This window comes from Drosophila innubila, assembly GCF_004354385.1.
Source record: "Drosophila innubila isolate TH190305 chromosome 2L unlocalized genomic scaffold, UK_Dinn_1.0 4_B_2L, whole genome shotgun sequence".
NCBI lineage: Eukaryota > Metazoa > Arthropoda > Insecta > Diptera > Drosophilidae > Drosophila > Drosophila innubila.
The window spans coordinates 8,675,962-8,698,182 of record NW_022995372.1 but is presented as its reverse complement, the minus strand read 5'-3'; the positions used below and the strand labels follow the sequence as shown (position 1 = coordinate 8,698,182).

Below are 22,221 nucleotides of genomic sequence, written 5' to 3'. Positions count from 1 at the left end.
AAGCATGTAGCATCTGCTCGACGTACTGTTTGTGACCAATGCTTATGCTGCCCGTCCTGCCTTCACGATCAACTTCATGCCCAAGAAATGATTGAGCTGGCCTCCATCGACTACGTCAAATTCGTTTGCAATTGACGCCTTGATGTCCAGTAGGTCTTCTTTGGTTGAGCTAGCAATTAAAAAATCGTCGACATATATAGCAATTATATTAAAGTTACCTGCCCATTGCGCTAAACACACACTGCTGACACATGGAACAAATCCAGTTTGTTGTGACTGAATCAAGTTTAACGTTCCACTCTCTACCGCTCTGCTTTAGCCCATATAGAGATTTCTTCAGCTTCAAAACTTTATTTGGGTATTCGTCACTCACGAATCCATCTGGCTGCTTCATATATACATCCGAGAGCTCACTATTTAGGTAAGCAGATGACACGTCCATTTGATGCAGAAACAATTTATTCTTCACAGCCAGTGCCATGATCATTCTTACGGACGAGTATCTCACAACTGGAGAAAATGTTTCAAAATAGTCGACACCATAAAGTTGTGCACCCTTAGCCACCAATCTGGATTTGAAGCGCTCCACATAACTGCCTTTTGTCAACCTTTATGCCACCCATTTGCAGCCTATAGGTTTCTTCCCTCTGGCAAGTCAACAAGCTCCCATGTTTTATTGGCTTCAAGTGCGTCGATCTCCTTCTGGATTGAGGCTGACCACTCCTGTTTCATCTTGGACTTGTTAACATCATTTATAGTTGCTGGGATTACGACGTCCTCTGCCTTCAACAAGTTCAGCATGTTGAATTTCTTACGGTCGACCAGGCTTGCCGGTTTTAATCATCTTTGGGCGTCGACCACGAGCTTCACTTGGTGTAGATGGCTCTGCTTCATCGCTCACAGCACTCTCATAGTGCTCGGTATCGGTACCTTCAGTGATGCAATCTTCTTCGTTGACCTCAGCTTCTGACTCTTGCTGAACATCCTCTTCTTCGACGTCCTCGTGACCCTCATCGACTGTCTGCTGCGGACGAACTTGACTCACTTTCATCAATTAGGAACATATCCTTTACGTCGCTTGCAGCCACCATAATCATTCTCCAGAAAAACGACATCTCTGCTTTCGATCACTTTCTTTGACTCTGGACAGTATAGTCGATATGCCTTTGCTGTCATCGAATAACTAACATATCGTACGGTACCCGCTCTAAATTTCATTTTGTGCGCTTTATTTAGAGCAATTGCCTTAGAGCCAAAATGCGTAAATGTGACACAATTGGTTTTTTGCCAGTCCAAACTTCATACGGCGTTTTGCAGTTTAATGCCTTTGTCTCTGACCGATTCCGTATGTTGCTGCGTACGTCCTCACCCCAAAGTGATCGTTAGTTCCAGAGTGCACGAGCATACTTCTGGCCATTTCTACCAGTGTGCGGTTTGCACGTTCAGCAACGCCGTTGTTGGGGGTGTAAGGTACTGTCAGTCTTTTTATACCGTTCTCTGACATAAAATTCTCAAAATCGCGACTCACATATTCGCGGCCATTGTCGCTTCGAACTGTTTTATCTTTTTTCCGCATTGCCTCTCCAGAACACAACAAAATCTTTGAACATTCAATATTTGGTCCTGTGTTTTTAAAATACACAAATGTATATCGCGAATAGTCATCAATAAATGTAGCGAAGTAACGCGCTCCTCCAGCTGATTGTTTATTCATTGGTCCACAAATGTCTGTATGTATTAAACTCAATACTTCATTCTCACGATTCTCCGCGGCTTTTTGGAATGGCTTAACACTCAGTTTACTTTTCGCACAGTTTCACAAATATCGCCTTTCAAGTCAATACTTTTATTGATCGATTTTTTCCATACACGATATTTTCATTTGCCATTTTTCTTAAACTTGCCATGTTTGGTGGCCAAAACGATAATGCCCTTCCACAAATCACCGCTCTGTGCGTTTGAGAACATACAACGGTTCATGCTCGCGTCAACAATAAACAGATCACTACGTTTCTTTGCCTGCAGTATTTTATTATCTTGGCCGTTCTTTATTACAGCACATTCTTTGTCAAATATCACTTTGAAACCTTTTTCAACAGCTTTTGATATTGACACAAAGTTAGCTTGCAGCTCTTTAACATACAACACATTCTTTAGTTCAATGCAATAATTTCCCGAATTAAAGCACACTGTGCCAATACCGTCGGCAAATATGAAGTTCTCTCCAGCAAGCAATATTTTCTCTTTGTGCTCTTTAAAATCCACAAACCATGACCTTACACAACACATGTGAGCAGTGGCACCACTGTCTAGACACCACATTGATTTTGTCATATTGTCATTTTTTCACATTCGCGAGAATAGCAAACGATTGTTTCTTTTCAGCACTTTTATCCTTGCCTTCTTCATTCTTTTCCTTCTCTTTACACTGCGCAATAAAATGACCTTCGGCACACATCTATAACACTTTTTTGAATTTTTCTTTTCTTGCGAATTCTTTTTTGCCGTGTTCTTCGTGCGCGACACAAAACTTGCTGTACACTGTTGCCCGTTGCATCGTTGCTCTTTTTTGTCTCTCCTTCCTCAATAATTTTGATCTTCAGATCAGACAGGACGGCAACTCTTCCCTATTCTTATGGCTACAACAAAACCTTCAAACGATTTGCTGAGCCCCGACAGCAACAAAATTGAGAGAATGTCTTCAGAAATTTCCATGTCAATTTCTTTCAGCTTATCGACCAAATCCGAAAACTGATTCACGTATTCTTTCACTCCCGATTCTTCAGATAAGCTTAAGCGAAGTAATCTTTTGAACAACGATATTTTTCTTGCAGGTCCACGCGGTTGGTACACAGCTGCGAGCTTCCCTAAGCTTTTTGCTGTTACACTGTTTTTATAAAGTTGATTTGTGACGCCTTTACACCCAGCAATATACTTGCTAATGCCTTTTCGTCACGTTTATCAAACTCAGCTTTCTGCTTCTCAGTGTCACCTTCGTTTTTAATGAGTCTGCCGCATACCACTGACCACAAATCGTTCTGCACCAAGACGCTTTTCATTTGCACCGACCACACCGCATAGTTTTCACCATCCAACTTATCGATGGCATATTGCCCGTGTCCATTCATGATTGTTATTTTAAATTAATATTACTTTTTCACACACAAGGCCCTGGGCCCATAACCTGTTAGATTTCAGGAAGCTTGTGTAGTAAAAAACAAGCAATGGTTTTAGGCTTACATTTATTATACGCGTGTGCGTCTTATTCAAAGCGACGATCGCGAGAGAGAGTTCAAGTGTATACATAAAAGAATAAGAACAATGCAGAAGAGGTAAACTTATGTGACCAGGTTTCAAGATATAATGGTTGCCACCAAATAATACATATTTCAATAAATATAAACAAATTTCATGCCAAAGCCGTTAAGTTAAACACACAAAACGTTTTTTGAGCCTGTTTGATCCGACACAAAACTGGTTATTTGGCCATATCTTCATTAGTACCAGTTAAAAACACATTAGAACTCTTAAGAAAATCGTTTCGAATTTGTGAATTTTGTCAAAATCATAAACCTATCAGGCTTAAGCAGAGCCATATATGTATATGAGTTAACAAAATAAAATCAAATGATAAGCTAAAATTGAAACCTTATCGAATGGTTCTCACAAGTGGTAGACCAATGACGTTCCAAACCATATCGATAGACATCTGTATTGCGGAGCTGTCACGTTTATTAAACAATTTAGTTACCAAGTATACATACTAAGAGCCTTAGATAAGTGTCGAAACAGAAAATAACAAATGATTTCGAAATGCTTGTCAAATAGAACTGAATCTTGTTTATAAAACAGTTCATTTTACTGGAACTTAATGAAGTGACGCTTGTGTATCTTGTTTGTAATAGTATTCGGCGATTTGACGTCAATGCGGCTAAGATCTATAGTTTTTATATGACTAATGTATTTTATATATGACTGTGTACATTATCTACTTGAAATACTGGATAAAAAATGTAGGCAGGGCTTTGTTTAGACTTAAAACAAAGTTTTATAGTTAAGTCATGTATCAACTATCGATCAGTTTAGAAGCCGCACACGTGTGAAAAAATAAACATCATTTCGTCAATATATTATGCTTCAATTAGTGTAGTGTTAATTATTGATAATTGAAGAAAATGAATTTATTAACAATAAATCAGCAAACTGTTGCTGAGGACCTGATGTGACCCAAGCAATGACAAATTTTAAACGGAAATCGATAAATAATTTTGGCAAATAATCAAATTATTTTAATTCCAATTGGCTTTGAATCGGATCTGAGAGTTATAATGAACCACGTGCTTAACAGACGTTAGTAAAAAACAATATTCTATCAGGTTGACTTACTGACTGTCTCAGTAGCAATATCAGTTTGTCAATCAATCAGTTAGTCAGTTTATTTAAGTCTGTGCTGAGGTGTTACTAATTATTTGTGAGGCTGCAAAACTCGATGCGATTGACGCTTTCTAGTTTAAGCCGGTAAAATGCTGCCTTAAAGTCTGCGCCGCAGCTGGCGTCGCAATCGGCGTCAATACGCATCTAACACAGGCAACAAGTTGTTGCAAATTAAATTTAAATAAATACTAGCACATACAAAACTATTATTATTCCTGTTACTTAAAAAATAATTCAAAGGGTATATTGTGTTCGCTGGAATGTAAGTAACAGGGAGAAGGAGTCATCTCCGACCCTATAAAGTATATATATTCTTGATCAGCATCAACAGCCGAGTCGATATAGCCTTGTGTGTCTGTCCGTCCGTTCGTCTGTCTGTCTGTCCGTCCGTATGAGCGCCTAGATCTCAGAGACTATAAGAGATAAAGTAACCAAATTTGTCAAACAGATTTCTATACCCCACGCGGATCAAGTTTTTTTCAAATTTAAGCAACGCCCTTCCGCCCCCACAAATCGCGAAAAACCAACACACCCATAGTTTTAAGATAATACCGTTTTATGGTAGTTAATCGGACAAGTAGAACGGCAGTTATGGCGATTAATTGTTTTTAAAGTTATACAAGTAATTTCTTTAAAGTACTTTTATACATATTGAAATGAGTAACGGGAATCCTATGGTCGGGAGCTCGACTATAGCCTTTCACACTTGTTTTTCATTATATTTCTTGTTCTTCGGCTTTCTGTTTTGTTTCAGTATTCTTTTGATTTAGCCAAACCACACAGCTGTTTTCCGATTCAGAGCAGTACTTCTCATTAATACGAGAATACATACATACATACATCTACACATATTTTAATTTTAAATATCATAATATATCCACACTTTTGTGTGTGACAAATTGTTAGCATTCCGTAGCTGGTATTATGGATGGCCGGAAAGTGTCGCGCCCGATTTTAAAAAACACCGACAACGATGTGTGCTCGATTATTTCTTCATCTTTTTGCGTGATAAACAAAATTGTTAGTTAGTAGATACCAGTTCAGTGCGGTCGCCAGATGTGCCATTTGTTTGAATCGTCGCACAAAACAAAGAAAACATGTAAATGTATCAAGATTACCAAAATTTTGTTAAGAAAGAAATGTATGCCAATAATGCAACCTATTAATACTTCTAAATAAAGATGCATTATTAAGAAAAAAATAAAAATAATAATAAATCAATGGTTACTTAAAAATCAAGTACAGGCCTATCTTAACAATGTTTTTTAACAGTTTTTAAGAAACAAACGAATGCTAACTTAATAAAAACATAAACCTAGTTGAATATTTTAATTTAGTTATTACTAAACATTACATCAATATCTTAATCTGTTTTAAAATCGCTTGGAATACTGCCCGTTAAAGATTGCTTTGGATTGTCTCCGAAATTTGTATGTTTATAGTAAAAAAATAAAATAAAATGTTCAAAACAAATGAAAAAAAACATAAACAAAATCCATTTTATACAATCCCTTAATTAATTATTTGTTTTTCTAGTATTTATGCAAATATTGATAGTAAAATTTAAATACATACATATTAATTTGACTACAAACAGTCGAGTCTTTTGACATCCCATAAAAACTGAAATGAATACATACATTAACTTAGTTGTTTTAGGTGAATACAACACTTATATTAAGACGCTATATTTAAATTCAAAAAAACACAAACTTAATATTTCACATTGGCTAAAGAAAATCGTCAACATTGGGCTCAGCCAACTGCCAACTAATTTGATAAGTTTCTCTCAAACAATTTTTGGTGTGGAGCAGTTGTAACCAGTTCTCCCAATATCAATGAATGCAATCACAACAAAACAATACTACACAAAACAAAGCAGCAGCACAACGAATATTGTAATAAAAAAAAAGAAAGAAAAAAATACTACTTAATTGCAAGTTAAGTAAACAGCCTGTAAAGAAAACTAACTGATAAGATGCCAATCGAGGCGATGTCTGAGCGAACAAGGGCGATAAGAATACAAACGGAGAATATCGATAAAGTCAACAAAGATAATCAACGTTTTAAAACACACTTGATTACCAGTCTATTGATATTGTTATATGGAACTTTTCCCTTATACATATGTATGCGCTCTTCTTCAGGCTGTCTGTCGCACTGTGTCACCAATACAATGATCATTAAACTAAATGTGTAATTAAGTAATTGCTAGTTAAAGTGGACCTAAAATTAATATCGCTAAATAAAAATATTTTATTATAAATATATGATCATCTTATTATTATTGATATTCTAAACTGTTCACTTATTGTTCGAATTTAAAAACTGTATTTGCACATTTATTATATATAATCTATAACTTGTATTTAAATTTGAAATTTTGTAATTGCTTGTTTAGAGTAGCTGAAAGGTCGCTAAAATAAAATGATCTTCATTAAAAGAAACAACAACTTTAAAAACTATAAATAATTTAATATTAATATTTAATATTTGAACATATTTATTTTTTGTGCTTATAATATTTTTTTTTTTATTATACTTGGAGAATTTTATTATTTTCGCTCATGTATTGATCCACTGTACATGCTCGACGTCGCTGCCGGCGCTAATCGCAGCGCTGCCGACGGCAGCAGCGGTAACGCCAACGCTGCCTCGCTTTGAAGATCGGCCAGTTAGCAGTTAGTCTGCAATCGTCCGTGCTTGCATCGAGTCGATAGAACAGAGCTTACATAAAATTTACTGTGTTGTTGTTAGCACACGCTTTCAACCTATCGCATAGTTCGCTTTTTATAGTGATAAACAAATCGAACGCGCAATTTGAACAAACAATACGCGATCGGTTCAGGTGGTTTTCGGTTAAGACTTGCGATTGGAGCCAAAATTATGGCCTACAAAATGAAGAGGAATTGTAAGTAGAGTGTGAAAAAAGGTTAAAATTCCGTTGAGTCGAGTGTATTAATGTGGTTGCCTTGAAGGCTAACATATTTTTAAAAGTCAAGCTCAAGTGTTTGTTTTAGACGTTATAAAGTGTCATCGTGTAATTGACAGGTTTATCATTAAGACGATAAACAATAATCAAGGACAAAGAGTGTTGCAAGTCTCACTCATCAGTTCTACATACTTAAAGATATAACTTTTGTTTAACGAGGGCTATTAAGTTTATCCAAGCACTTGTATTGTAAACTGTCACTCCGTTTGTTTTTGTATTTTATAATCCAGCAATATGTGAATCACTTGATCTTGAAAAGATTGTGCACTTGGACAGTGGAAAGTGGTTTAATATTAACATTCTGTAGGACTGGGCTCGACCCAGTTTATACCGGCACTTGGCAGACAGTCTGGAGGGTTTGTCTATCAGCTGGAGAAGCTTATTATATATACTTAAATATATATACAGCATATAGATAAGCATTCTAGATTGTTGACAGTGCTGTCGTTTACTCACAAGATGTTAAGCTGATTTATAAAAAACACTTACAGGGCTCACATTTGTTCTTGATGTGATTACTTCGTGCTCAAAAAATAGATTAATAGAGTTCTGAAAACGTATGTGCTATAAGACCTGCAAATTATACATAAAGATAAGATCAGATATTTTGGCATAAATTTTATCTAAATAACTCAGAGTCAGACAACTTCGAGACAAACTTACCTTAGTTTTTATGTGTTTGCATAACACTTTTTGAAAATGTTTAACTGAATTCGTAATAAAGTCAAAGGCGCTGACATTAAATCACAAACAAAAATAAATATATAATACATATTATTGGAACCAATTTCGTTATTAATTTATTTGCAAATAACTTAAACAACTAAATTTAAGGCAAAACAAATTTGTCAACTTAAACGATAAGACTAAAAAAAAAAAAAACCCAAGATGTTCAAATAAATGCAATGATAATCAAGAAATGAAGAAGATTTAATACTCTTGCAATGAGGTTTTAAATCCTAACGTATTAATGTTTATTAAATAAAGATTTAATGCGTCCTACAACAGCAATAAATTCCATTGAGCCTGGAGTTACATAATTTAAGTTTTTAAGATTTGTATGTATCCTCTACAATATGTTACAGATATCTTTACTTAATTTTACTGCTCAACTAGCGAGAGTATATAATAAAAATACATATTCGATTACATTTATGCCTGACAAAACAAATGTTTAATGTTTCCAACTAAAATACACCCTGTAGACAAAATATCTTTTGCGTTTATTCTCCGATCGATATAAAATTTAATAGTACAAGTGCAGAAATATAGGCAGATGTTCAATCGGTGGATTAATCTTTATAATCATAATTACAATGATCACAAATTGACTGACATACTGACCGGGTCAGATCAGTGAATCTGTAATGGAAATGCCATTTTCTGTATAATTCGAGGTATTAAAATAACAAACACAATCCATCGAATAACTAGACCCAAATGAGAACAAAAAATATTTTTTAATCGCGTGTGAAATGGAGACAAAACAAACGTATATTTTGAAATGACAGTGACACAGGGCAAGCGAAATTCGAATAAAATGTTTTGTAGTATACACGTAAAATGTGAGACATGGCGAGTTGCCTGTTTGGAAATTTGTGACAGACTGTAAATGTGACTGTGACTTCTGGCTGTGATCTAATGTCATCCCGCAAAGCATTTTCGACCAACTCGATGACGGTGTCAACAGTTGTTTGTAATTTTGTAAAGTTGTTTGTTCTGTTCGATATTATCTTTTGAGTCAACGGTCAGTTATATGGCGATTTTAATGATGTGTTTAAACTACCAAATTGCATATACAGTACCGGTTTTTGTTTCTGTTGATGATGTATTCTGGTTTTTTGTTATTTTTAATTTTTTCTGCGGATTTACTTTTAAAGCAATTAATACAAAATACAAGTGATTTATTCAATAATTAACTTTGTTAATTCAATCATTCAGTTGATTCAGGCTGATAAACCCATTCATTGCTAATTGTCTGCTCAATTTCATTTGGCTTTTACAGACCCTGGAATATGAACTCCTCAAGTGGGGACGATGAGGCGCCAAAGGATCCGCGAACAGGCGGTGAGGATTTTACTCAACAGTTTACAGAAAACGATTTCGAGGGTAAGTTCATAAAATGTAACTGAAGTACACAACACGGCGTAAACGCAATACATTGATATGCGATTAACTTGACTCCAAGTCTAATTCTTTATGCAAAGTAAAACTTAAAACGATTCTAGACACGCGCGCGCACCTAGAGATTGTAATTACAAAACCAACCAAGTTGCAAGCTCACTCACAAATACAATTTACTAATGTTCGTGCAAAATGACAAAAAGATCAGTTAAGCCGAACAATTATATAAAGAAAAGACAACGTCAAGTTAATAAAACTTCCTAAAGTGTAAAATTCTTTATTTTTGTAAAATATAAATGTTTTTACTCGTTCTGCACTAAATTAAGCTTTCTAAATATAGCATAAATAATATTTTTATTATTTATTTTGTATGTATTGAATTTGTATTCCGCTGCTAAGTAAAAATAGTAATATATTTATTATTATTGTGTTAACTGGGTACTTAAAAAAGTAAATACCTGATAGAAAACCTGATGAGCATAAATGATTCAATAAACATTGAAAGTTTTACGCCATTCAAACTAACGAAAATTATGAAAGCACTCAATAAATTTGTATAAACACATATTTCCTATTATGAAGTGGGCTTCAAAGGTTCGAGTTTTATGCAAAATTACCAAAATAAACTAGATATTGGGTTATAGTAATATTATTTCGGAATTTGTTAGACTAATAAATAGTTTAATTATAAAAATCAATACTTTTATTATACTTTTCCATTTTTATTGATTAGTTATTATTATTTATACTAATTTATTAATCCACCTTAAATTTAAGTTTTATGCAAAACATAGCACCTTCATTGTTTTCTTCACATTAATTCCACATAATACCAGCTAAAACTGCTCCACACTTATCCGTAACCATATATCAGATTGCCTTGCCCAACGTTTCCTCTTAGCTAGCTCCGCCGTATCCGCAGACGAATTAAATGCATTAACAGCAGTCAGTAAAACGCCCACCAGACCTTGTGTCATATATACATATGGAACACGCTCGTATATCTATAGCCATATATATGTTATGCACGCGTCCAGGAAAAAACTGAGAACACGAGATGTGGGGGCATTAAAACAAATTGTTACTCATAATTAATTTAAATGGTGATCAAGTTGAGATACAGCTGCTAGTACTGAGATCAGATGATATTACAATTAGTCAACGGACAGACTTTGAGTATTATAAAGTCAAAAATGAAAATTGTCATAGGACTAGGGAATTACGAGTTTCACTTAGCATTGAGCCAGAAATTAGTGTTTTCATATATTTATACACTGCATGTGAGCATATTAAATTGTAATTAGGCATACAAAGCACCGGCAGTCAGTCAGTCAGAAACGTCCGGCGATGAGTCAACGTGGCGTATGCGTAACAAGTGACTTGCCTTGATTGAAGGCTGAACAAACCAAAAACTGTCGGCATACATTATCAACTTATAGTCAGTTCTTATCAACAGTCGCTTTTGATTGGCAATGAAAACCAAGCTGACCGACATTTGCACTTTTAATTCGAATAATACATTTCCCATTGCAAATGGAATTATGCATGAATTTAATTTGTTGGTTTTCTTTTCGTTATAATTTTAAATTGTTGATGTTGTTGTTGTTGTGGTTTTTATTGCTGTAATCGATTATGACACCTGCTCAATTTATATCCACGCATGCAGGACACCGTGCGCACACCGTTTATGTGGGCGTCCACGTGCCCGGAGGACGTCGCCATTCGACGCGACGCCGCAAGCATCATCACAGTGCAACTTCATCGGTTGCAGGAACTGTTGTTGGTGGCAATGTCACTGGATCGGCCAGAGATAGCATCGGCGACAAGCAACAGGAAGTAGAGCGTCCAGGTGGGTGTCGCCACAAGCAACCCAATATGTATTTAGGATTTATATAATTGCGAACTGGAGAAGGTCAGGGACAGCAATCAATGTCACAACATCAGAATGATAGCAAATTACAGGATGTAGAAATTACAGTCATTGGTTAAATCAAAGCTGTTTGTTCAATCACTGGAACTGAGAGAAATTGTATAAGAAATTCTTCAAAGGATAGATAGATAGATAGATAGATAGCGAGATACTTTCGTTGGAAACGCAACAGATGAACAAATAAATACTCTATTCAATATTTTTAAATATTTAAAAGGCGTGACCTTTTGTTTGCACAAAATTATTCCAATATAATAATATAATATCTAAAATATTGCTTAACGTTGAATTCTTTCTAAAAGAAAGTCAGATAAATGAAAGAAAAGTTAGTGATAGAAAAAATTATAAGAATAGGATTAATATCTTATTATTATTATCGAAATTTGATTTCTAACTAAATTCATATTAAAAATGTAAACAGCACACAGAATTTCTATTACCAATTAATTTAACAATTATAGCAAAAAACTAGAATAACTTGAGCTAGAACTAAATGAATAATCACAAATTTCAATCTTATATATTTGTAAAATAACTATTATTTTTTGATATGCAAGAACAATTTTGTGTCATCGTTAAACCAAGAAAGTTTTAAAACTGACAAAAAAAAACGACACTGCTCATTAATCGACAAGTAGGGTCATATCGACAGGGCAAGTCTTTTGCCGTTTTCATTTTCATTTCACAACACGCAAGAAGAAGTTAACTAAACTATATAGCAACTAAGTGACCATATGGTCCAAAGCAATGCCCACGTGAATAGGTCGAAAGTATGAGGCCAAATGTTTATTGAACTTATCCTGTTATCTTTTCTGACCTCTCTTAGCAACGCCGCCCGCCCAACGCGTTCAGTTTATACTGGGCGAGGATGTGGACGATGGCTCGCATGTGTCGCACCCTCTGTTCTCAGAGATGGGCATGTTGGTAAAGGAAGGCGATGAAATTGAATGGAAGGAAACAGCACGTTGGATCAAGTTCGAAGAGGATGTCGAGGAAGGCGGCAATCGATGGTCTAAGCCACATGTAGCAACACTCTCGTTGCACTCACTATTCGAGCTTCGTGGTCTGTTGGCCAATGGCACCGTTATGCTCGATATGGAGGCGAATAATCTGGAGGTGGTCGCCGATTTGGTCTGCGATCATATGGTAAGCGGTGGCACACTGCCCGCCGGTGTCAAGGATAAGGTAAAGGATGCGTTACTTCGTCGCCATCGTCATCAGCATGAGTATGCAAAAAAGTCTCGACTGCCCATAATACGATCTCTGGCGGATATGCGTAATCAATCGTCATCTAGAAGTGAGTAGAAGTTTGAATTGAACAGATTATTCTAAGCTCATCTCGTTCGTTTGTCGCGCATCATCATCATGAGTTAAGTGTGTCCATTCGTTACTAAACCTTCATATTGTCTACTAAAAAATATCAAACTTGATTGGGTTGCTTAGACGCAACCGGGCAGTCATTGCATAATTTGGACGAATGCCGTACAACCGTGACGCCGATCTATGTGTCCAGTAAGGATCAGCGTGGTTGTTATCTCGCTGTTCCCACAGGTATTAATTCACATTCGCTGCCGCTGCCGCTGTCACTTCCACGCACCACCAATGCTCTAGAACCACACAAGCTGTATAGAGAGCACCCACAACCTAGCAAATAAATACATAAATTATATTGAAAGCAGATACCAAACTACTGCCCCGTTATACAATAAAAAAAGACTCTTCTTCTAAGATCGTACTCGTATCTATGCCAGTTCGATTCATGCATTTCATCAGCAAATCATATTGCTCTCAAACTATCATCAAATTATTCACTCGCTAATCTAGTTAAGTATGTCACAAACCAGTATTGTGCAACGTCTTTTTCAAAGCGTTTTCTAACGGGAATTCTAACCAACGTTCGCTCTTGCTCTTGATCTTTGCCTCTTACTTTCAAATCGCTCGTTTGTCAAAATCAAAAGCCGACATGGGCGCTATTGGCGTTACCACCTGGTTCCATGCGGGCGCCTCGCCCTCGCATCAAGGACAATCATCGCATCAAATGCCAAGTAATCGTCTTACTAGAACTATTCAAAACTTTTACTTCTTTTGCGTAAAGTGTATCCTACCATAGCACGCTCTTAAGAACGTTAAGTAACTCTAGTTTGACTGCCTCTCTCTCTCACTCTTTCTCTCTCTCTCTATTTTTTAACTCTTTAAAGTACAACTTCTAGTTTATTTTAAACACTCCTGACTTTTTCTAAAATTTTCTCCAACCCTTTTTAATACTATCTTAAAATTATATTACCCGTCTCTGAACTATGTAAGATCGCCAAATTGTGCTGTCTATTCACACAAGATTTAGAGTATTATCAGATTTCGGATTGAATATACATTTGTACATCAGATGCAACAGAATTGACGCGAGATTTTTAGATATCCTTTCCCTTTTCGTTAAATTGTTATGTTTATCAACTATAATACAACAACAATTTACAGTTGAAGAACAGTCTGGCAACGCTTTAATGGCTACAACGCCGCTATCGCTTACCGCCAGCGAGCCTGGACCTTCTGGCAATACCAATGGCAGTTCCAATGCCCTGGGAATGGGAATGGGACGTTTTCTAACGGTTCCCGGAAAACCCAGCAACAGAACGCTTGGTAAAAACCAATTTAAAAAAGTTATCGTTATAGTTCGTTACCGTTCGTTTGCGTGATTTATTTATTGTTTCTAACAAAATTAGCTGCTATGCAAAGCGGCACATAGTTTTTTCCGTTTGGTAGTCGTAAAAAATTAAAAGTCAATAGATGAAATAAATAAAATTTGCATGCGAATTGATTAAAGAAAAAAAATTTGGACCTATTCGAGTAAGGAAAAGTTTTCAGAATTTCAAAGGAAATATTCCCAAAATACATTAAAGAGGTGCAGAACAATTGATAGTATCGGCAATCTTATTAAGTTTTTTCTTACAATTGTATTACCAAATGTTTCACTTTAAATTATGTTTATCTAAATTACATACATATACAATGTAGTAATAAGATACAAAAAAAACTGTATTTACTATCGATACTTTTGCAGCTTTACCACCCACACCAGCACATACGCACACACATATATGTACGCTTATCAGTCATAGAATTCAATAATCTAAATCTCTGCATGATAAACTTTCATTTCTAATTTCGACCTGAAATTTAATTTAAAACTAAACTTTTTGCACTTCTTTTGTACTTTTCTTTTGAAATATATATTTTTTTGTTGTTGTTGTCGTTGCTATTGTTGTAATGCCAATATCCAATAAATACCACACAACACCAACAACCCGCACGTCTGCAACCAAAAAACCGAAACCCAACCCGAAACACTAACCATGTGAATACCGAATTCGACTAATGTAGAGAAAAAATCACATTCCAAAAAACTGCGGCCTGCACAAAATCTGCCTGTGATCACAGAGGATATGGTTAAGAGTCCCAGCAGTCAATCTATGGCCAGGCAAACCAGCGGCACCGAGTTGGCCGAACAACAACATAAGGGAAATACGCACTTCATGCGAAAAATACCCCCTGGTGCCGAAGCTAGCAACATTCTAGTGGGCGAGGTGGACTTCCTGGAGCGACAACTATCCTGTTTCATTCGTCTCAGCCAGGCAGCGGTCATGGGAGATTTGACCGAGGTGCCAGTGCCCACCAGGTGAGTCCACAACTTTAAGCTGTTTTTCGAAACAGTTTTTATTGCGAGAGTCAACATTTGAAATGTCAAGAACACACACAATGGGCAACCAATCTTCCATGTACTCAAGAAAAATATAAAATATTTTAAAATGTTAAATATCCTCGCAGTTCTTTATGTAGATTTTAAGACTTAACTTTTTTAAAAAACAAATTAATCTAATAGTATATTATGTTGAAAAGAAAAACTAATTTTGATAAATCGTCCCAATACTGATGATAAATTGAATACATTGAAATGTAATATAGCTATACTACGATTAGGAATTTTATTGAAAAACAAAAGAAACTTTTAGATTGGACTGCAAGGAATTACATATAAAAGTTCCACCCGAAAAACTGCAATCTAAACACATAAGTTTTTTCTTTTTTTTACAGATTCATCTTTATACTACTGGGTCCACCGGGTAGCCAGAGTAATTTCCATGAGATTGGACGAGCCATGGCTACACTAATGTCGGATGAGATTTTCCATGAGGTCGCGTATCGGGCAAGAAAGCGGGATCATTTGCTCGCCGGCGTTGATGAGTTTTTGGACGCAGTGACAGTATTACCACCGGGCGAATGGGATCCAACCATACGCATTGAACCACCAGCTGCAATTCCATCACAAGAAATACGCAAGCGACCTCCAGAGCTGCCCAAGGAGGAGATCGATGAGGAGGAAGAGGAGCAGCGATTGCGGGAGGAGTCAGGATTATCGAGAACAGGACGACTTTTTGGCGGTCTAATTAATGATTTTAAACGGAAAGCTCCTTGGTATTTGAGCGATTATCGTGATGCACTTTCGATGCAGTGTGTTGCCTCATGGATCTTTCTGTATTTCGCTTGCTTGTCTCCTATTATTACCTTTGGAGGTCTGTTGTCTGAGGCGACGGGCAAGAATATGGCAGCAATGGAATCGTTAGTCTCTGGGTTTGTTTGCGGAATGGGTTATGGCTTCTTTTCCGGTCAGCCGTTGACAATTTTGGGTTCCACCGGTCCAGTGCTGGTCTTTGAGTCAATTGTCTATGAGTTCTCAATATCTCAAGGATGGGACTATATGACTTTCCGGTTCTGGATCGGCATGTGGGTCGCCGTCATTTGTGTCGTTCTGACCGCGATCGATGCCAGTGCATTAGTCTGTTACATCACACGCTTCACCGAGGAGAATTTTGCAACACTTATTGCAGTTATCTTTGTTTACAAGGCCATCGAAAATGTTTTCGTCATTGGCAAAACCTTCCCGGTAAACCAAGGCATCTATAATTGTGTCTGCACACCGCCGCTCCATAGCAATGCCACTGTCTTTGAATTTGCGAAATACAAATGGGACTCCTGTGAGGTAAGTAGCTCAATGCTGGTAATTTAAAATGGACACTTTACTTTTAAAAAGTTGTTAAACACCGAATTTTAACATGGAAATTTAAAATCGTCAATGAATTCTTAAACAAATATATTTTTTTACTACATTGACAGTAGATCCCAATTCAATAAATAAATTTTGTAACCCCTCTATTTTCTTCTTTTCAGTCATATGGTGGCATTCTAAGTGGCACTGATTGCCATTCCCCACCCACCGAGAATGTCTTCCTTATGTCTGTGGTGTTATGTGCAGGAACCTTTATCTTTTCCACGATACTCAAGGAATTCAAAAACGCGTTATTCTTTCCATCGATTGTGCGACAATATATTAGCGATTTTTCTGTGCTGATTGCCATCTTTTCCATGAGTTTCTTTGACTATTCATTGGGTGTGCCCACACAGAAGCTGGAGGTGCCACATGAATTGAAACCCACATTGAGCACACGTGGTTGGTTTATACCACCATTCAGTGAGAAGAATCCTTGGTGGTCACCTCTAATTGCTGTATTCCCAGCACTGCTTGGCACCATTCTCATTTTTATGGATCAACAAATTACGGCTGTGATTGTTAATCGCAAAGAAAACAAATTAAAGAAGGGCTGCGGCTATCACTTGGATCTATTTGTTCTCTCCGGTCTGATTGCCATCTGCAGTATGATGGGTCTGCCCTGGTAAGTAATACCGTAATGTATGATATCATATGGTTTTCTAAAAGAATACTAAAAATACGACTATTACGGGAAAAATTATGAACACAGAACTAGAATTAATTAGAAAATATATATAAGAAAAAAATATGAGAAAGGTAAATTTTAGAAAATCCGAAAGTTTTGCGATTTTATATAAAATCTTTCATTAACAAAGAAAATATTCAACCGAACATCGAAGAAATCAAAGCCTTTTTTTCTAGAATTAATTAACTATATAATTCCATGTTTTACGTAAAAACATCTTTGAGCTGCTAGCCTGAGACCCAAACAAAACTTTGAAAATGGACTTTAGTATTTAAAAACATTAGTTTTTGCTTTCCTTTTTTAAATAAATAAAATGTATTGATTTCGGTTAGGATTATTTGCAGTTTGTCGGTATTTGTTTTTTGAAATTATAAAGTTATTGGGAAGCCCAATTTAAACCTTTTTTTTTTTCGTATTTTTCTCTTCAGGTTTGTGGCAGCCACAGTGCTGAGCATTAATCATGTGAATTCATTAAAACTGGAATCGGAGTGCAGTGCCCCTGGTGAAAAGCCACAGTTCTTGGGTGTACGCGAGCAGCGTGTGACACACATTATGATTTTCCTGACCATTGGCGGTTCGGTGCTATTGACACCGCTGCTCGCATACATACCGATGCCAGTGCTCTTCGGTGTCTTCTTATATATGGGCGTGGCCTCGCTCAAGGGTCTGCAATTCTTCGATCGTATTTTGATTATGTTTATGCCAGCCAAATATCAGCCAGACTATATGTTCCTGCGCCAGGTGAGTGATTTTAAAAGAGCACAGGCGAAATCTTTTGAACTATCTAATAATTTTATTTTGTAGGTTCCCATCAAGCGAGTGCATCTATTTACAATTATTCAACTGGCCTGTCTCATCATTTTGTGGCTGATCAAGAGCTTCTCGCAGACTTCCATATTGTTCCCACTTATGTTGGTCGTCATGATTGGCATACGCAAGTCTTTAGATTTTGTCTTTACGAGGCGTGAGTTAAAAATTCTCGATGATATAATGCCGGAGATGACGAAACGTGCGGCAGCCGATGATCTGCATCAACTGGACGCTGAGGTGGGCTTTTGTCAAAAATATTTACCCTGTTTCGGTGGACGCGGTAAGCGCGAACCGAAGGGCAGCCTCGATGGTGGTTTGGACGGCGGTGTCGGCTCCAATGCCGTTGCTCTAATCAAGTGCAATACCTCAAATGCAAATGAGAAGGAATTCGAGGCACAAAGTAGTTTACTCAAAAAGTGAACACGCACTCAGACACTGCACAAAGCAACAAAAAAAAAAACCTCCACACACTCTCTATAGAGAAACGACAAAACACTACTCAACAACACTCAACACTTCACTTTACGAATAGAGAATGAATTGCGAGTATCTGGTCACACTCGAACACCGAACAGTGCTGCCCATTTCGTTTGCGTTTGCAGTGCTGCACAGTCCACCACAGAACAATTATTTTGTGTCTAATATTGTTGGTATTCTTCTTATAATGGAAATTATTTTTAGAGATTTTTTTGCATTTTGTTGTATAAAAATGCATATATATATATACATACTTCTTATACATACATATACATAAAGGGTTCCATATAACTCGAGTGGATATATTTTATCGTGCTTTTAACAGTATTCTGTAAATGTTTTTCCTTAATTTTTATACCGTAGCATGCAATTTTTTGCATTTTGTTAAATATTGTTTGTTGATTTTAATTGTTTCTAAATGAATTGCTTACAAACACCTTATATATTCTTATGCTATTTGCTGTATTTCAATATTTTCAAAGACATAATGCTCAATTATTATTATTATTATGCTATTTAAAACAAAACTAACCCTTTTTGTACTATAAGCTATCTGAAATTCTGTTTTTTTCTTATGCATATTATTCAATTGTGAAATGTGTTATCTCTACTTATTATATATATATATATATATCTATACAAATTACAACTATATTGTATTTGTATTTAGTATACGCAAATATGTTAATAAAACTTTAGCTTAAGTAGTCTGCTCAAGCGTTTACTCAAACAGTAAACGCACATGTTACATAATTTTATAGTTTACAACAAATTGTAGTACAAGTAACTAACAAACAAATTACGACACCTAGAACAATTGGCGAAATAAAAACAAATTTGTAGCAATATTTATGTAAACTTACAGGCCAACACCCAACAAAAATAAAACAATTATTTGGCAAAAAAAAATAAATAAATACAAAATAAGAGTACATCTAAAATTTAGACTCCAAATTATTAGCAAAAACATTTTCAACGGCTACACCAAATTGGCTCGTAGATCACTAAGCACTTTTACTCTCTCACGTTAGTGCTATCTCTTTCCTGTACTACCTCAACTTCCATTTATTCTCTTCATCTCTCATACACATTGCGGGTTGTGAGAAACAAAAAAAAAAATATGCCATGCCTGTCTTATATATTGAAGGACAACCATCATCAGCATCAACATCAACCGCCCAGAACGAATGATGCCTACAATTCGAGTAAACCCGGGGCCGGTTCGGATGCCACAACCATTCATATACCATTATCGGGCAGTAAATTGGGAAATAACGGTACGGGAACTGTGCCACCGGAAGTTAATCGTACTGCAGTCTGGCAACAGATCAACAAGGATGGAATTTCCGAGCAATTGATCATACCCGTCACCGTTAAAGTGCGTCAAATCAATGGCAATCAGTAAGTGTAACAGATGAAATAAGAGTATGAGTACTCACACTCGAGGCTAGCCGAGAAACAATTTATGCCATGTCATACTCTCATGAGATCCAAAAAAAAAAACGTATACTATGTTTCTAAGAATATATTATTTTGTATATTAATATGTATATAGCTCATTTATTTGATGACAGTCATAACTCATGCAAATAATGTTTTTAATGCATAAAAACAAAAAAAATCTTTGTATTCTCATGCAAATAATAAGAAATTTTGACACAATATAAAGCATGAGAAAGCTGATTGAAACAATCATCCAATATCGCGTTTTCCGATTTATGACGGTTTTCAAGTAATTGAGCGATAGTATGTAAATGTCATTCATTTTGCATTCGACCATTCGCTCCTCAGTTCCTCGACAAATGCTGCTTTATCTCCACGCCTATCTCCCATGCACGAGGCCGATGAATATAATGAAATGAATAACAAGACGACAACCATGCCAACCACGAATCAACAGAAGATCAGCAACTGTAAGGAGGCATCTGGCAAGTTAGATGCTGCCGTGGTTACCACACAGTCCCCAGCCAACATAACTCCGGTCTAAGTGGGTCTAATGGCACCACAGCAATACCAAGTTCAAGAATTACCAAACTACCTATTTATCTATCTTATAGAGAGAGAATACACAAATCATGTAGATTGAATCAGGTTTAGGACGTTAAGATTTACAAACATACCAACATTTATCTATCGAAGTGTGAATGTCAAATATACATACCAGTATCATAACTATACATACACACTATATACCTTTTAATTAAAATACTTATTTGTAGTAGTTTTTTGAAAAAGTTTAGCTGTGCCAGTAGTAGCATTTCACCAAATGCCTAAATAGTTGACGGTAAAATAGGAAAAATAAAAGTAGATTATGTCGAGGATTTTGGGCTCAGGTACACATTTTACAAGTATTATTTTTACATATTATACAAATTCTATCTGGCTCAAAGGCTAAATGATAGAATAGAAAAATACAGCAATATGTAAACACGTTTTTTACATGAATTTTATAAAATACAAAGATGATCTCTACATGATCTATTGTCAATTCGCTGCAATATAAACTTAATCTATATCAAACTAAGTATAAAAACGAAAAGCTTAATTGTTTGGTTTTGATTTTGCTTTCATTTTGGTCAATTTTTTTATTGGTATGGGTCGGATAAGCTGTGATCTTATAGTAGTGTGAGGGTATTTGGTTTAGAAAGCGTTTGGGAATTAGAGAAAAGCCGTCTTGAAAATCTAGCAAGAATATGATATAAAGCAAAAGCAACATCAAAGAAAACTGTAAACAAATGTATTATAATTTATTCATTATGCTAAGTTCACAATGACCTAAAATAAACACACATCTACATATACATTAAATTTACCTATAAATATTAAATAAAAGTAAAAATTAACTATGTCAATGTTTTATTTTTGGTGCCCAACTAGTTCTAGCGTATCTCATTTGTTACAGCGTATGTTGTGCATAGTTCTCAGTGTGGCACATTGCACATACACAGCACAAAAATAAATCTTGGTATATGCCTGCGCCCATTAAACGAATCAAGCATCTATCAATCAGTCAGTTAATCAACCATCAATTAACTAAAGTAAGCTCATCTGCATCGTGTTGATGTCTTAATACCACATAGAATGCTATCGCCTGTAATTCAAATTGTCTTTTAGTGTATGCATACTGACAGATCTGATCTAGTGTCTACCTAGAGTCACTGCTCAATATTAATGACATACATTTCATATTTGCAGAACCCAAAACTTGATACGAAGAAGCAATTGTGGCGTGGATATCTTACATCAACAACAGAAACATCCGTTTGAATCGATGATTTAGCTTATTGTATTTGTGTAACTCTTATATGTCTATTATATACATATATATATACATATTGATGTACAAACCACCTTTACAGTCGCCGTCCCTTAGAATATCCAGTGCGTTTCATTGCACGAAATTTCAGCAAAAACAAACACACACAATCAAACATTTTATTCAAATACTGGGACGTCAACATATCATCACAGAAATTAAAACCCTCAACGAGAACATTCCAATTTACCTGCTCTTAAAATTTGTTATGAATAAACGTTTTAAATGTGTTTCATGTGCGTTTAAATAGCGGGCGCCAATATAGCAATCGATTGCTGAACTATCAACATTTTCGCTGGGTTTCGCTTTCGCTCTTTTACAGCACTCTTTTCCCAATCAGCTGTTAAAC

The 22,221-nt window shown here is 35.9% G+C and overlaps 1 protein-coding gene across 5 annotated transcripts; it reads left to right on the top strand.

The window, feature by feature from the left end:
• Positions 1–7,335: 7,335 nt before the first annotated feature.
• On the top strand, positions 7,336–22,103 carry LOC117781951 (sodium bicarbonate cotransporter 3). 5 transcript variants are annotated; one of them, XM_034618843.1, is made up of 11 exons: positions 7,338–7,345; positions 9,432–9,535; positions 11,217–11,399; positions 12,307–12,777; positions 14,859–15,153; positions 15,570–16,515; positions 16,704–17,206; positions 17,698–18,010; positions 18,074–18,316; positions 19,704–19,957; positions 20,348–21,017. In XM_034618843.1, exons 2-11 carry the CDS (start codon positions 9,442–9,444, stop codon positions 20,541–20,543), a joined length of 3,498 nt encoding a protein of 1,165 aa, XP_034474734.1. In that variant the 5' UTR covers positions 7,338–7,345; positions 9,432–9,441; the 3' UTR covers positions 20,544–21,017. The 5 variants fall into 5 exon arrangements, with proteins under 5 accessions (XP_034474731.1, XP_034474732.1, XP_034474734.1 ...); XM_034618840.1 differs by lacking the exon at positions 11,217–11,399 and having other exon boundaries at positions 7,336–7,345; XM_034618842.1 differs by lacking the exons at positions 7,338–7,345; positions 20,348–21,017 and adding an exon at positions 21,752–22,103.
• The last annotated feature ends 118 nt before the right edge of the window (positions 22,104–22,221 follow it).